This window comes from Cystoisospora suis (genome assembly GCF_002600585.1).
Source record: "Cystoisospora suis strain Wien I chromosome Unknown contig_2140, whole genome shotgun sequence".
Classification (NCBI taxonomy): domain Eukaryota; phylum Apicomplexa; class Conoidasida; order Eucoccidiorida; family Sarcocystidae; genus Cystoisospora; species Cystoisospora suis.
In genome coordinates this window covers 31995-47888 of record NW_027154939.1, presented here as the reverse complement: position 1 = coordinate 47888, position 15894 = coordinate 31995, and the positions used below count along the sequence as shown (strand labels likewise).

General features: G+C 54.5%; 3 protein-coding genes across 3 annotated transcripts in view; 1 reads left to right on the top strand and 2 right to left on the bottom strand.

Moving 5' to 3' along the window:
• Positions 1 to 4070: 4070 nt before the first annotated feature.
• Positions 4071 to 6195, bottom strand: CSUI_004543 (uncharacterized protein; the record flags this gene model as incomplete). Its single annotated transcript, XM_068064731.1, has 5 exons — positions 5291 to 6195; positions 5010 to 5064; positions 4738 to 4914; positions 4394 to 4577; positions 4071 to 4270 (listed from the first exon to the last, which is right to left on the bottom strand). Exons 1-5 carry the CDS (start codon positions 5473 to 5475, stop codon positions 4071 to 4073), a joined length of 801 nt encoding a protein of 266 aa, XP_067923298.1. The 5' UTR covers positions 5476 to 6195.
• Positions 6196 to 6379: 184 nt separating this feature from the next.
• CSUI_004542 (uncharacterized protein) lies at positions 6380 to 9628 on the top strand. The gene is made up of 5 exons (XM_068064730.1): positions 6380 to 7088; positions 7385 to 7595; positions 7866 to 8042; positions 8410 to 8636; positions 8890 to 9628. The coding sequence occupies exons 1-5, from the start codon at positions 6934 to 6936 to the stop codon at positions 8996 to 8998; spliced, it is 879 nt and encodes a 292-aa protein (XP_067923297.1). The 5' UTR covers positions 6380 to 6933; the 3' UTR covers positions 8999 to 9628.
• Positions 9629 to 10649: 1021 nt separating this feature from the next.
• Positions 10650 to 15894, bottom strand: part of CSUI_004541 (ribosomal protein l13) — a 13627-nt gene continuing 8382 nt past the window's right edge. The window contains exons 13-15 of the mRNA XM_068064729.1: positions 15763 to 15882; positions 12976 to 15505; positions 10650 to 12584 (exon numbers count right to left, since the gene is read on the bottom strand). Of these exons, the coding sequence (XP_067923296.1) occupies positions 15422 to 15505; positions 15763 to 15882 (204 nt within the window). The 3' untranslated portion in view covers positions 10650 to 12584; positions 12976 to 15421. The remainder of the gene's footprint in view (positions 12585 to 12975; positions 15506 to 15762; positions 15883 to 15894) is intronic.

Sequence of the window (15894 nt, the reverse complement as noted above, 5' to 3'; positions counted from 1 at the left end):
GGCGACCGGAGGAGCCCGAGGCGCACCCCTTCGCGGTCGAAATTTTTCTCGCAACACGGGAGCGGAAGCGGCGGGACGGGACAGCCAAACGCCAGTTTTTAGTCAAGTGGAAAGACTCCGGGCTGGGGGAAATGTGGGAAAACTACAGCGCATTGAAGAATATACTAACAACAGACGATATGGAGCTGCTCAAGCGTGTTAGCGCTGGCGAGGACTCGGCAGTTTTAGACGGGGGAAAGTGTAACGCCCTCCGTGCGACTCTGCGCCGCCCTGTATGCCGTGCCGTCAGTGAGTGCCGCGTCGCGAGTGAGCCCCGGTGAGCCGACTACCGCTCGTCTCGGTCCGCAACAGCATACATGTCGTGCCTTTGTGAACTGACAGGATCGACTTCACTTAAGTTCTTGCGGCAACCTTTACAGACTTCGGTACTTGTGATACTCTTCGAGATCTCTTCATAAAGATATAAAGAAACCTCCTGTTTTCTTTTTGCCCTAGCTACTCTGTTGATGTGATACTCTTCGAGATCTTTTCATGAAGATATAGAGAAACCTCCTATTTTCTTTTTGCCCTAGCTACTCTGTTGATGTACTCCTCCCTGGTTCAACACCAAACCACTAGACCCACCAGAGCTATTGGTCCAAGTGACCAACTCTAACTTGAGTTCGAGCGGCCTTCAAGTCGAGAGCCGTATACTATACGAACGACGGGTCGTAGCGGTGCGGTTGTCTCCGTACGCCACCGACAAAGTTTACACCAAAGTACGCTGGTCCGTGAGTTATTGCTGAGAGCTACCCAAATGGGATAACGTATTGAGTGCGGGATCCTGCCACCAAGGAAGAGCGCCAGCTAACTCGGACGCAGTTCAAGCTGTTCGACTTACCAGGTGGTGATCAAAGTACGGCAACGCTTCCTCGCCTGCAGATTAATACATTTGAGGTGTGAGCACGTCAGACTCCAGCTGGACTCAACAGCGAAGAGGGGCCACATAAGGTATGCGTAAGTAACGGAAATGAACGGGGGCTGGAGAGGCTTCCTGTATTTTTGAGAATTGTTTTTGACTGAGGCAATGTACGTGTTCCGCAGCGCTCTCCACTGGCATGGAATACAGATTTCGGCCTGTTGCCGCCCGACGTGCTAGGGAGGCCGAAGCGCGCCAACTGCAGGAGCTCCTGGTAACCAGCACCGTGCGGGGATCGCACGTCCTCAAGAAGGGACGGATGTTGTGCCCGCTACAGGCAGTAACCCACCTGCAGAGTCTGAAGGCGGTGTTCAGCTTTCAGCGGAAGGGTCAGCCCAGCTGGACCATCGTGTGTAGCCTGCCGACTTGTATGAGCAGCGGGTCAGCTCGGGAGGCGGAATGGTGACGCGATGAAGACGGACTGGAGTCCGGCCCGGCGCGAGAGTGGAGTTCTTTTGTTACTCTTTCCTAAAACTCCTTGAAGGAAGGAATTTCGCCGACCACTGCATTATCATCCTGGCGGTCACGTTGTACACCGCCACACAGAATACGTTTCCCCGCGGTGGTACCAGCGCCCAGAGTGTTCGCGGTTAATTCCGACCGCGTCGGGCGTGGTGGAGCCCGGGCCTGACCCGAAGGTCCTTACGTTTTGAGTGTTTGTGTCGTTTCGAACAATAACGTGGTGTTGTTTCACTGCTAAGTAAGTCCTCTACGTAGTTTGCTCCGCTTCATCCGGCCTACCCCAGCTCATCAGAGTGCAGCGTTGCCGTGCTGCTGATGTCGAAGCGCGGGCACCTCACCTGGTATAGCGCTGCTCAAGGTGCAGGCTGACAGCTGCCTGCCATGACTCGCTCCCCGACAAGTTGAAGTGTATAGACACTGAATGGCCTTTCAACCATCCAGGCGCAGTGGTCGGTCCGGAGCTGCCGTACACTTAACTTCCCGTGGCTAGTGATCACGTAATCCTGTCGATAAGCGGAAGTTGAAAGCAAGATGGCAGCATACGACGTGTCGAAGGACGGCCTGAAAGGCGCGTGTTACGCCGGTGTAGCGCTGGGAGTGGTCAGCGCAGGGACAGGTGAGCGGATTGGCAACTAGTCGACAACACCCACCCGTTTTGAAGCACACCGCAGCTACCTTCTTTGCCAGGTCAATTTGCGACATGAATCTGGTAACGGTGCTCCGAACGCTTCTGTCGTCCCGGCTGTGGGAACCGGTGATGTGCAGGTAGAATGGAACGTCATCAACAGCTGCCTAGTCGGCGTCCTCGCGGTAGCGTGCACCCTGGCCGCAACTGTGGCACCAGAAGCAAAGCAGGTAATGCGTGCCGAACTCTGTGAAGGCGAGGCGAGCTCCGCCAATGCGGTAGTGCGGTCCGGGTCAGTTGTCATTCCGGTTGCTAGCGCTCGAGTCGACATGGAGGGATCTCGTGTCTGGCGTAAGCCCTAACGAGCCTCTCGGCTACGGCTTTTTGGAAGTAGACTGGAAACGCAGGGCTTATTCGCGGGTGCGATTGCGACAGCACAGCTCTTCATGCCAGTTCTCTTGGTCATCTGGTACGCGGACCGCATCGTCAGACTCGACTGCTCTTAGCAACTCTTGCTTAGGAGTGCCCACGGTCTTCTCGGAGTTCGCTACGGAACGTGCATGTATACTGAGCCACTGTTGTACGGCATCTCAGTGAGCGTGATGGCGATGGAGTTTGCTGGAGTTCTCGGCGCCTTCGCATACAGCGTACAGCTCTCTCTTACGTAACCGCGAGCTACGGGCTTTTACAAAATCATTGCAGGCGCACGCGGCCGGCCTTTCTCTTGCTAAACTCCGAGCTCTCCTGAGTGATGCTGTGTCCAAGGTAAGACACACACTCGGTGCATGCGTACCGTTTTCTGATCGCTCACTACAGGGACGGGACTTGGCACTGTCCATTTCGAAGCGCACTTGGAGTGCGGCACATAGCGTCGCGGAATTCACGCGGTCAACCGCGGAGGCCACCAGCGAATGGATACGCTGTCAGGCCTCACGGTAAGGACTGCCATTGCCTTTGACCTCCGGCGACCCCGCACGCCACGGAGTCCACAGACTGCACGGACTGAAGCCCAAGTCGCTGGGTAAGCCAGCATACTGGCCTGCCAGAATCCGCCTTCAACATCCCGTCAAACTAGGTTTTTCCGCCGCAGAGAACCAACCGCTGATTCGGTGAACAAGCTTTTTTCTTCGGCGAAACCAAGCCGACATACGGTTGCTCAGCTACTCCCCGTATTAGTCGGCAAACGGATTGCGTAGAAAACTGACCATGTAGCGTCGTAACTCACGTGCCGGCGCAGAAGTCGCAGTTCCGGTCCGAGGGCGGGCTTAAAATGTATCTGTGGCCAACCTGTCCTGCGCAACCAGTGTTACGGTGCAACTGAACTACCACCGAGCTCTTGAACAAGTATCCGATTAACATGACCAGAGTGTATGAAAACGCTGTAACATCACGGTCACTTCAGCTTGCCTGAGTAGTGAATCCCAGGCCCGCAGCGACTGCCGGAGAAACGCTGGCAGTCAAGTGGTCATCCCACGCAGGCGGACTCCAATGCAAGTGTCAAGAAAAAACTCGTCTATGTCTCTCGCCGGCTTTCTCCATCTCGGTTGTGGCCTAGTCGCGTTCGCCAGCATTTCTGTGCCACCATTGCCATCCCGCCTCCAGAGCACCGCTATTAAAAGGCACAACTTCGTTGATGAGAATCTCCACAACGTATAGTATCTAAAAAGACTTCATTACGAGCCAAATGACTTCTGAGAGTACGCCTCCCATTCAGAAATACGCCGCCATGAACGACCGCTGGTGAGGCTCCTTCACTGACAAAACATGAAGGAAACACGGCTTCCCCAACAAAGGGCGCTCAACTCATCACTGATATCCAAGACGCACATCAAAAAATTAAGGAGCCACCGTCTCGTCTTCATTGCTTCGGCAGGCATACCCGTGAGGTCCTGAATGCCTGCGGAGCTCTGAACTTCAGCGTGCAAAGAAAACGGCTCCTCGGCACTTTACCCTGCAGCGCGCACGTACAATTCAAATTTGTCGCAGTAAGCACATACCGACACTCTCAATGAACATGCAGCATGTCTAAACGCCGGCAGCGGGCTCGATTTCCTTTGTGTCCTCCTCTTTGGCTTCCCCGGAATCAACACCAAAAAGCGAGGGATCAACACGCTTGTCTCCTGCTGCAGCCATCCGCTGCGCTTGTACCCTGCCAGTGTTGTACACCTCCTCCACCCATGCCTTGAGGTCTTCGGCTGTAACAGCTTTGAGCGAATGATTGTCGTCTGTAAAGCGTTAGATCGCATAACGAGAAAATCCAGAGACAATGCATGAGACCCATGGATCGCGTCTGGAGATATCATCATAAAGTCCGTCTCCTGACCACTCAAGAACAAGGCGTTACTTACCAACAACTTCAAGTCTGCAGCGTCCAACTTCGCTCGTCTCTATAAGTCGAATCGAATCATCAAGCGGTACTGTCTTGTCGTGCGATCCGTGGACGACCATCACGTACGGGAAGTCTCCAATTCCCCAGTATGTTTTCAGCTTCATAAATCTTGTGAACTGGTCCTGCGCTGGAGCCAACAGCAGCTGTGAAACAGGGAACGAGAACACCCACCCAGCACATTGAACCACACTTCACGAGGTGAATCACTCACCACTGCCCCGGCTGGAAAACGATGACCGGAACCTATGTCTGAGGTATTGTTGCCCCTTGAGCAGTCTTCTGCTCAGCAAAGCAGGAACTCACAAGAGCAACTTTCGGTACATCCATACTCAGCGCCACCACGGCTCCAAACGTCTCCGCCACAATTACATTCGGTTTGAAGTCTTTGAATTTCTTCTCTGCTATTGTCCGGGCTTGTTTCATCATGTAATGCGTGACTCCCCGGCCAGCAACCCAGTAACCAGCAACAAGCAAAACTACCTTACAACACACAAGACACACAACACACAGACCAACAATGGGGGCTGATTCGTCCTGAGAACTGGCACCTGCGGTCCCTACGGCCCCGAGCTTACCCCTAAAATCGTGACAACAAGGGCTATAAACCACTTGAGTAATACGAAGCAGGTCCTGCGGGCAGACGCACAGCTCCGCGAAACAAGATATGTTCGAGTGTCCAACCAGCTGAGATCAAAATTGAGCTGCAAGGCAAACATCTCAGACACCTTCCACAGCTTGACTTGTGTAGCCTGACACTTCCTGGCTGCCCGGGAAGCACCTAAGCAGGTTAGAACCGCCATGCTGAAGAAAAGAAAGCCACAGCTAGGACTTCTTTTCTTGTTGAGTCTTCACTTACACAAAGAGGCAGACGAACAAGACCACTATTACCGTGAAGATAAGCGTGAACGTCATGATCATCTGCCGAGTCTTCAGGTTCACTGCCTTGACGCTATGCTTTCCGAACACCTTCTCAAGCATTTTCTCCTTCTCCGACCCGGGGACGCCTTCCAGGCCATGAAGATACATGATACGGGGTCCCATGATGCTTCAAAAAATGAAAACAAATTCTTGACGGTTTCCACCCACAGAGAACAATCGCTCCGTCCCCCTGTGAGTGCTCGGTTTCTCAACGCTCCCAAAGAGAACTGGTGGGGCCCAGCTGATCCAGCGAAGTACAGGGGCGATGGGTCTGTATCGTTAATTCAGACTTCCGAGCGGTCCACAGCGACTGCTCAGAAACAGCAGTTGGTGTCTGGATCACTCAGCAGACAGACGCAGTCAAGCTGTTCGGATGGTACCCACTCGGACAGATTCCATGACAAAATGCCGAGCACCCACCGAAATGAAGCGCCGGCGCCACCCGGATGGCAGCTTTTTCCGTCAGCCAATGGATCAAGCAACAGGCAACCAGAGTGCGGCACTGGAAGAATATCACAGTAGTCTGGGCCCCAGAAATACACCGCCAGCGGCTCGCCCAAGAAAAGTGAACGGCCCGGCAGCCTTGAAAGAGCTGAAGCAACTTTAACCGAGAATGCTGGCTCTTTCAACACTCTCGTACAGAATTGCCCTCAGGAGCACACGGGGCAGCTGCGTCACGGACGGGGGCCAGGCGTCGCCAGGGAGACGGCAAACGCACTAGTGGCCTTCGCAACTACCGTGGCTAAACCCTAAAAAGTAATCAAAAAGAAGCGAACGAAGAATCCGGCCAACAGTCCACACTCACAATCTACTTCCAGTAGAGTAACCGACTGTGCAATCTGCTGATTGAAGAACCCCGTCCAACAGGGGAAGGCCCCCTTGGCCTAGCGGGGCTGCGCCTATACAGCCAGTCACGGGAGGTGGTTGCTTCTCAATGATAAGGGACCACCCACACCATGGAGGGCCGGGAGGAGGGAAGCCACCAGCAGGCCACCCGCATGTAGCGGCTAGCCGGTTTCATGGAAGAGTCAACTCGACCGCTCCCTGCCCGGGAAAACAATCGCTCGAGGCCTGCTATTTGTCGGCAAATCCAAGCAGTTTTCACGGAGATATCGAGCTGCGGCCTGCATCTCCTGCACTTTCTCCTCTCATTTCAGTGCCCGTCGTGCATGGCACTTTCTTCCCTGAACTCGCCGGGTCGTGACAGTTTCGGCCTGCAGCGGTTTGTTTTGAGGATTGTTGAGTCTCCTTTTTTTTTCAGAGCGAGGCCGAGCCGCGGGCTCTAGGCAGAGCCATCCTGAAGCAATCGTGGTGTGGAAACCTTCTGCGGGTTGCGTTGAATGCTGGAGTGCTGGGTGTGCAACCGGGCGCGGTCAGCCGCTGGAACGGCACGACCGTCGGAGTAACCTGGAGCGAAACCGGCCAGCAAAGCTGCTAGGCTGTACTAAGAGGGGTCGCAGATGGTGACCTGTCTTAGCACGCGTGTAGGCGAAGACCAGCTCGCCACACTAGGTCTTAAGGGGATAAGTTTCCGCGACAGGTCTTGGAGTCAGGCGTTCCTGTACAGAGGCCTCACGAACCATGGCAACAACACCGCCTACGGAAGCGCTGTCGTCGGACGAAGTCCTGAGCGCGGGATCCAGCAGCACGATGGATTCCGGTGACAGAAAGGACGAGAGTTCTCCACCGTCTGAACTGCGAGCCAAGCTGCCTGTGCGGGTTATGTACCTCCACGAGTGAGCGGGTACTCTGGTCATCTAGAGACAAGCCAGAATTCTCGGTGGCACGACCCCTGTATGTCGCAGCCAGTGACAATGAGGGTAGCCACCCGGGTGCCTCTCTGCCAGTCTCATGTGTTTCTTTGCAAGCAGTACTGGCCGGCCGTGGCTCTGTGCGGAACGGAACTGCGAGTGTGTACGTGGCTGCAAAAAGACAGCGTGGAGTGAAAGAAGATAAAGCGAACGTGGCATATTTCTCTACAGGTCTGCCGCACGTCGTTCTTAGTGTTTGTGAGCTGTTGCACGCTACACAGACTGGATGCATTCCCGAACAAAGTGAAGCAGGAGCTGGTCGAGGAGTGCGTTGGCCAAGCAAACGTGGTGGTCCCGGAGTTCCATACAAAGCGGACGCTCACTGCCTTCGTTCTCGCCTTCGCGCTCCTTCTATTTATCATGTTCGGCGCTGTCCTGGCGGCTTTTATCAATAAAAGCACGGCAGCCGGGTTTTTGTCTTTGATAGCCACGGTGAGCCGCAAGAATCGTCACTGTTTCTTTGTGTGGCGGTTCGGTTTCAGCCTTGCAGTTTTTCCGCGAGCCGTCCGGGCGACTGCATGCAGGGCCTCGGACACGCCCACATACCGTTATTAGAGGGTAAGGCGAGCACGTACGGTCGAAAGGGAGGCCCAGTGCAGAAGCAGGAGCCTTTCTTCTTTCGCTGCCCCGGCGTTGTCGCTCATGCCTTGCTCGAGCGAGAACGGTGTGCCGAAGGTGTGTCTGCCGCCATGGTGTTCCCAGATTGCCGTCGCAACTATTACTTTCGTCCTGGCGGGTCGCGGAGTTACCCATGTACTTCTGAAACAAGCTGTAGCTGCGGCTGAAGCAACGTTCGAGAAGTTTAGGCCAAATCTGATCGTCGCGTCGTCATATGGAGCAGTTGTTTGCTTTCAAATGGATAAGCCAAAGCTACCCTTGGTAGGTTCGACACGCCTTGCCTGCGCCGTAGGCCGCAGCCACCTCAGCTCGTCAGTAATCTACTCGGCTGAACACCAGCAACGCTTCTAAGCACTCCTTTCTGGTGCCTGTTCTCATCTGAATGCTTGGCTTTCAATTCTTTTAGTCTCTCATGCCCTAAGGAAAATGCTTACCTATGTACCCCTCCTGCTGGTTCAGTGGACAGTGAGTACAGGGGTACTGGGATGCCCGGTCCGGCGAAATAGTACTGTGCGGCCACATTGAGTGCCCAGTATTCAGTTTTGATGCGTACTGTCCGTTCATGTACGTTTTGATTTCTCTTGCGTCTTCTACAATCGGCCCACTTCTCTCTCGGAGTTCTCTACAGCTTCTTCTAAGCCCGGCGCAAGACCAGTACTACCGATACATGCACCTCAAGCCCTATATCTCGATCGCTGACTACCCATACGTTATCATCGTCCACGGGAGCGTTGACAACGACGTCCCGCTGGACGATTCTATCAGACTGATCGAGACCTGCGAAGTTGGCAGGTGCAGACTGGAAATCGTGGATGATGATCACAAGCTTTCCTCTCTCACAAGGGATGACTTCAGGTACGCCGTGATACAGAACCAGCAAAACGCACCTGACCCGAGGGACTGAGACACCAGATTGACTATAGGAAAGACCCCTCCATGTTGACCCACATCACCACGACTCTGGCTCCATTCGGTGGAAGGAACACTGTATGCTGCGGACGCAGGTTCTACACGTGGTCTTGTTTGCTGTACTGCTGCTGAGGCTTGAGCGGATGACGAGAGGGTATCTTGCAGTAGTCCGATGAACAACTGTGGGCGTTGCTTTCAGGCGCTGGATAGAGGAGGCCTATGAACGTGGCCGGGATGCTGTTTTCAAGCAAAGCGAAGCTGGGAGTAAGTCTGTGGATCCGACGTTGTTCGAAATGCCGTCAGTTTGACGAGCAACATCAGAAGCGTCGAAGCCTGGCAGTTGCCAGTTAATCGTCACTCACGGACAGTCTCCCTTTCTAGCCCGCGCGCCGCTACAATCTGTATCCAAGAAGGTTCCGCGTTTGTGTACGCGCCCATCAAACGATCCTGACTGAGAGCAGCAGCTCCGCTGAGGCAGTGTCTTTCGCGTGCCCCCCACAAGATATTCCGCCCCCCCCATAGTCAGGCTCCGACTTCCGCACATTGTGACTGTTTTCCGCAAGGGAGAGCCATGCCTGTACGACACCTGTCATTCTTTTCGAGCGCGGAAGAGGATCTGACCGGCACGAAATAGGGAGCAGGAATACCGAGGTGTGTATTGTTATGATTGTTTGAAAGAGCGTAGAGATTTCCATGAGTGTGTCGGGTCGGTGTAGTAGTCGGAGAGGCTTTACGGGCTCGTCACCTTCAGTGCGTGGACCACCCTATCTCATCATTCGAAGGGGCCTAGTATTTCTCAAGGGGAAACACACTGGTACGCAGGCTCTGGCTATGCGTGCCACTCACGATAGCACTTGCCTTTCCGCTCCGTGAGATCTCGTTCATACGGCCTTGGCCCTGATCGTCAGCGCTCTTGCACGCGTGTCCGCTCTGGCTCCGCGCCTGGAGGAGCGACTCCCAGTCCTGCCGAGCGCTGTCCTTGAATTTCTTGAAGCTGTCAACTGAGCGTCTCAGAAGCAACTGCTATGTACCCACTCGTAACTCAGAGGGAATGCTTTGCCGAGCCAGGGTGTGGTTCACGGGAACAACACACAGAGGCCCTTGTGCCCCGCTGTCTTAGCCAGCGAGGCACCTCACGAATCTAGGTGCAATGCGTGTCACACCGGGGCGGAGGCCGATTGTCACCACTTGGTGCCAGCCTGCTGCGTAGAGATGGCATGGTCTTATTCAGCGGCTGACTCGGCCTGGTTGGAGAGCCACATGTCCCTTCTCCGTACGGACTGTTGTTCAACTCTACTAGAGCCGGGGGAGCCCAGTCGTTTTCCGTACCGTGCATGGACCGTGTCAACTGCACGAAGCCGCGTCCTCGATCTGAAGAGCAGCAGTGATTTTGCACTTCACCGCCGCGGTGCACGCAAAGTCAATAGAGAGGGATCCGAGTGCACACAGACAGCCTAGATTTCATACCGTCGAGAGCGTCCGGGACTCGGTCGCCACCTGTCGAGACGAAGTGGAGAGTATCCGGGCAGTGTGAAAGGTTGCCGCAAGAAGTTAAGTGAAGTCGATCCAGTCTGTTCATGAAAGACACGACACACTTACTGTACGGACCGAGACGCGCCGTAGTCGTCTCAAGGGCGGTGGCTCACGACACGGCACTCAGTAGGCGGTGCGGCACTCACTCACTGCACGGCATACAGAGCGGCGCAGGGTCGGAGCGGGGACTTCACGCGCGTGTTCTCGGTGTAGCTTGCTGTTAAACGTCGGGACTAACAACTAGCACCAGGGACTCGAACAACATGTTAGAGCGCGTTCTCACCACGGCAGAACACCGTCCAGACTGGTGGCCACCCGGTTGTTCGAAAAAGAGCTACACCCATGCTGTGGCGCCGCCCTGCAGGGAGTAACTGACCATCGCACCGTCGTGAACTTCCGCCCAGGAAACTGCCGACTGCAAGGCAGGGCGTGCATGGTGCAAGAGAACTGCGGCTTTTTGAGGTGACACCAACTGGCGTAGAGGAAAGGCTCTTCACCTTAGTCGGCGATCTGTGTCTTTGTGCTGTGGGCACCGACCAACAGGTATCTCAGGCTTCACGCTGAATTAGGAGAGATGCTGGGACTTTTCATGACCAAAGTCCTGGAAGAAAAGCCCGACGATGTCCTCACATTCGCTGGAGAATTTTTTACCCAAGATGACCTGCAGGAACTAGTGGAGGCACATATCGGGGAAGAGAGGACCTTGGGTGTCCTCGACGGGAAGTTGCAAGACCTCTAGGTACTGTGTTCGGTCGTCCACCAGGAGCTTATCTGCCAGGGAGCGGCTCCTGTTTCGGCTTCGAGAACCTGACCTCTTTAAAGACGGATCACACTTCCTAACGCGCGTTCAGGTTATCAAAGCGAGCACGTGCACCCAGAAGCCTGTTAACCGTAGTTCTGAGGGAGGAAACCGGATTGAGTATGCGTTTGTTTTTTTTTCGTCGTCTCTTCGATATCTTTCTTCGGAAAAGTTCGCAAATGGACCACCGGTCATGTGACCAAAGACACTATCCTCCACCTCACTCGAACTGTCCTCGTTGACAACCGATTTCGCTCTAGTGCTGCTTCAGCTTCAGCTTCACCGCTGCTCGCGCCTCCAGCAGCTGAACCCAGCGGAACGGGAGCGGCCAGCTGAGAGCCTGCAGCAGCCCAGGAGAGGCAACTAGGCCCCGCTTTGCGTTCATGGCCCATCGTCTTTGAAAACGGCATTGAGAGACAACACCAAACCCATGAGCTGAGCGAGGACGGGGGTAATCCAGCGCCACAGGGGAGGCAGTCAGCTTGCTCGGAGCTTCAAGGGAAGTCTGCTTTGATCTGTATGCTGTTTTCGGTGGGCAGCAGAGGTGCTGAGAAAGTAGGCCCTCCTTCCCCGCTTGTCTTGCTATGAGAAAGTGAGATGGCTGAATGAGACTCGATGTCTGTTAGTGCGGCGTCCTAACTGATGTCATCTCGAACAAAAAAATGTTGCAGTGCGTCAAGCGCTGGCAAGGACGCAGCAGCTTAGGCAGCGATTGAGGTGGCGCCTTCGACTACGACATGTCGCTGCGCTCCGTACCTCGTATCTCGCTTTCGCCACCCCTGTCTGGAGAACTACAACCAGTACTACGTACTACTGCTAAGTGGTCTAGTACGTAGCCTGTCTGGGTCGGTACGGTCTGTCGCGCTCAATATAGCAAGGGCTCTCTTTTTTTCAAACGGATATAAACCGGTCGCTACTTTCAGCGCGAAATCCTTCGATGAGATGGACTCAAACTCGGAAGACTTATACGAAAACTCAGGGAATCTCAATGATCTGCAAAGAAGAATGGCCCAGAGTCCGACTTCGAAAAGCTTATTCGGATGGACGGAGTGCGTGGGAGAGTTCTATGTGGCCTGTGATGTGTCGTAACAACGGAGGGACAAAGCAGCTCGCTGACACGCAAGAACTAACAGCAGGGTTTGTAAGACAACACGAGCGTAAGGGTTTGGGGTGGGCGCCGGCTCCACCGTGCCCGGTACAATCGGAACCAACCGTCTCTCTCCGCGACGCTGTAAACAAGAAACAGGCATCCAGCGTGGCACCGTTCAATTTGGTGGCCTCTATCTCACAACCCATGTTCTGCCGTTCCGCAACAGGAAACAGGAAAACGAGAAAAGACAACGGACTGACTCGCCGCGACAGCTGATCTCAAGCGAGAGCCGCGTATCATACTCCTACCGTGCTCGGCCGGCTGCTGATACGTCAGCAGACTATCAGCGACCGTCCAGCCGGGCTATCCCTTCAGCCAGGATCTGGAGACCACTTGCTCTCCTCGGGAGCTAGGGCCTGTCATGGGCGCCACAGCTTGTCTTCGAACAAAGTGATTATGAGACGTGTGTAACCTGATTGAAGAACAGGGGAGAGGCAGGCATCGTGGTAATGGTCTGCCGTTTCTTTTTCGAGAAAAAACTTAGAATCCGGGGATGTCGTAACATCGGAACGGGTGATCCCGAGGGGGGTTTTTTTCTTCTGAAGGACTGCGGCCAAAGAGAGCGAACCAAAAATTCACAACTGTGTAGCCTAGCATCCTCGCTATTGTGAACTGATCTGTAAGGAAATACGAACTCCAGAAACTGAATACTGAGGTAGCACTGATGAGAGAACCGGGGCGTCGGCTGAACACCATACGTGAACGAAGAACAACACTACGTGAAACTGGAGTCGTGGTATGCTCACTGAGGAAGGCGGTGCCGTCGACGACACTATAGAACACAGAAGCGCTTCGGAGGCTACCTGCGTCGGGCGGCCTTTTTGTTCCGGCGACGGTGACGGATCGGCGCTTGTCCGAAGAGACGTTAGCTTCGGCTTGTCGTGCCCTTCCCCTGCTTCCCCAGTACCACCCTCTTTTCGGTCGATGTTTGATTGCACTGCCCAGTAGCTCGTCACGGTGGGGTTGAACTCGGCCAGGACTTGTTTCACTGCGGTACCAGCAGGAGTGTGATGCACTGTCTTCAACAAGAGGGCTTAAGCCCTCAAGGGTGCCTTGAGACTGCGCCTTGTGCCGGGCTTGCGGAATAACCCCAGGCAACCCGAGTAGTAAAGCGAGGTAATTCAAAATATACACGGCGCCGGAGACGTTAACCACTCTCCCGCAGCAGGCGTCCTTAGCAGCGCAGCTTGTTTCTAACAGGAGATGCAGGAGTGATGGAGAGGGACTGCTTAGGTCAGGCTGTTACCGTGTGCCGCCCTCAGTGGGGTAGTCCGAAAAGATTTTCAGCACAGAGCGGCACACTCGATCCATTCTGCACAATTTCACATTCACTGACCCGGGCCTCCACGTTACACGATGGAGGTGAGTAAGTATATGAATCGAATCAGGAATAGTTCACACTAATCTGCAATGACGCTGGCGAGCACTCTCCGACCACGGGCAAGAAAGGCAACCGCTCGGACGCGCAACCGTCTTTAGGTTTACATACTGGAACCCCGGACAGCCACGCAACACCAGACAAAAACTGGCAAGACCGTACCAAGTGGGTGGCAGAAGGATCCGCTGCACATCCAGTACAGTCAAGAGTTGGTTACTACAGCATACATCCAGGAACTTCGAGATGGCGGTGCACTGCGATTCCTTCGCCTTTTCGCTGTACGTATCGAATCCTGTATCACGTGGTTTCAGCGCAGACACTCGATTGACTGTGAGGAAACCGTACAACTTATCTCACCATTTGACATCTGTCCTGTTACTTCTTCTTTCCCCCATGCCCTCAACACCCTCCTCAGACCTTGTCTTTCTTCAATTCCGTGGCATTCCTGCTTCGTGTTTGCCATATCTCAAACTCCGCACTCGCACAAAGTTCCGGACTATTGCCTACCTTCCTCGGCCTCTCTCCTCTTCTCCCTTGTCTTGACCCCCAAAAGTTTGCTGCTGTCGACCGGTCGCCGCGCCCCGGCCACACCAACTGCCCCTTGTCATGCCCTTTGCTTCACATGACGACCTTCTGACTTTTTCCCCTCTGGCAGACGAATATGAGGAGGCAGGGAACCTCCGTGCATGTCCCGACTGCAGGAAACAGCTTCTTCATCTGCTGATCTTCTTCATCAACAATATCACAGCCTCCTCCTCTTCCCCTGGTTGCCGTTCCCCCTCCTTACGGTGGTTGAAGCTCTTGCCGCCGAAGAAAACAGACGAAATTCGCCCTCCGTGGACTTCCCTCTGGCGGCGGCTCAAGGCGCGAGAACGTGGGATCGTCCTTCTTCGTGCCATCGCGCTACTTGGTTCCAAGTCCCCAGCAGGATGCAGCTCTCTTCTTCCCTCTGGATCTCATCTCCAGTTCCGGGTCTGTTGGCCACATCGAAGCCGCTCCGGAGTTTTTATTCGCTGCAACTGGTTCCGCTCTATCGCTGTGGTAACCCCGGCTTTGGCGACGCTTCTGACTCCAGCTAACTAAGCGTAAAGGAGCCGAAAGAGCTGAACGCCTGGAGGAGCGTCCAAGGGAAGCAGCTGACGCGATGTGGCATACATAGTTTACCTTCGTCGTTCGAACACTTGAGCTGAGTACCACTCGAAGCTCGCCGTCCTTCCTGTTTGTGTCTTTAGGGACAGCTGACTGAATCGATGAGAACAAAGAAGAAAACGTGATACAGTGAGCTCCAACCCGGGGCAAGCGTCACTTGCAGGCGCGAGGATCCCCTGCTCCTCCTCCGCCGCGATCAAACGATCGACGTCGCGTGCCCGCCGTCCGCCAGTCCAGAACGGGCTTGAGCAAGACTTGGCCGGGGCGCTTTATGCTGTAGTCGAATTCTCTCGGCCTTGCCAGTCCTTTTCAGCAAAAACTGACGAGCCAACAGCCACGCTCGGCGATCCGTATCAGAAAAACAACTGCACGAAGGGAACAGTTGATGAAAAATTGTACCACAAGAAATTGAAACCTTGTCCCTAAAGTCACAGGCTCCCTGCCCTCGTACTGAGAACTTGATTAGACAAGTGTACTCCGAGGAAGAACTACGTCGGACACCCTGCCAGCACGCTGTGCGAGTGCTGGTCCCTGCGAGAACCCTGCGGCCGCCACGTACGCAGGGCAGGTACCGCGTTCAGAAGCTTAGCCTCAGTCATCTTGACCCGCAAGAGGCGGCTCGATCTGGCTTCTTGCATCGCCGGCAACAAACGAACTGCTGATAAGCTAGTCGGAGTGCAAGAGGGCCACGGATATGAAGAGACTCAGGTGGACAACCCGCCTCAGAGACGCACACACCGAACTCCCGCCTTGATATCGTAAGCACTTGTCTGCGCGTTCCGAGAAGCCTCCTTCTTCTCTTCTTCCTGAAAGGACAAGCAATACAGGGAAGAGGGACGACGTGCATACCCACGGTCGCCGTCCCTGGTAGCTGGCACAGTGATCCAAAGTGTCAGCGTTCAGCCGCTGTCACTACTGCTACTGAGTCCCTCACACAATCCACCCAGTTTTCGCTTGCCCGCCAGTGCTGCTCAATACGCAGGCACTTTATCGGATAGGGAAACGCAGCCCCGCTCATTGAACCAAAAGACCGAAGGAACGGGGGCGCAACAAAAAGACTCACTTTGAGTAAGAGTTTGTTCTGCTTTTTTATTTGTCGAACCATCCGCTGCGCCTCTTTTACCGCCTTCTTTCGCTCACGACGCTCTCCGGCAGTTTCCCCTCTTGGTCGCAGAGTGATGATCTACAGAAACCC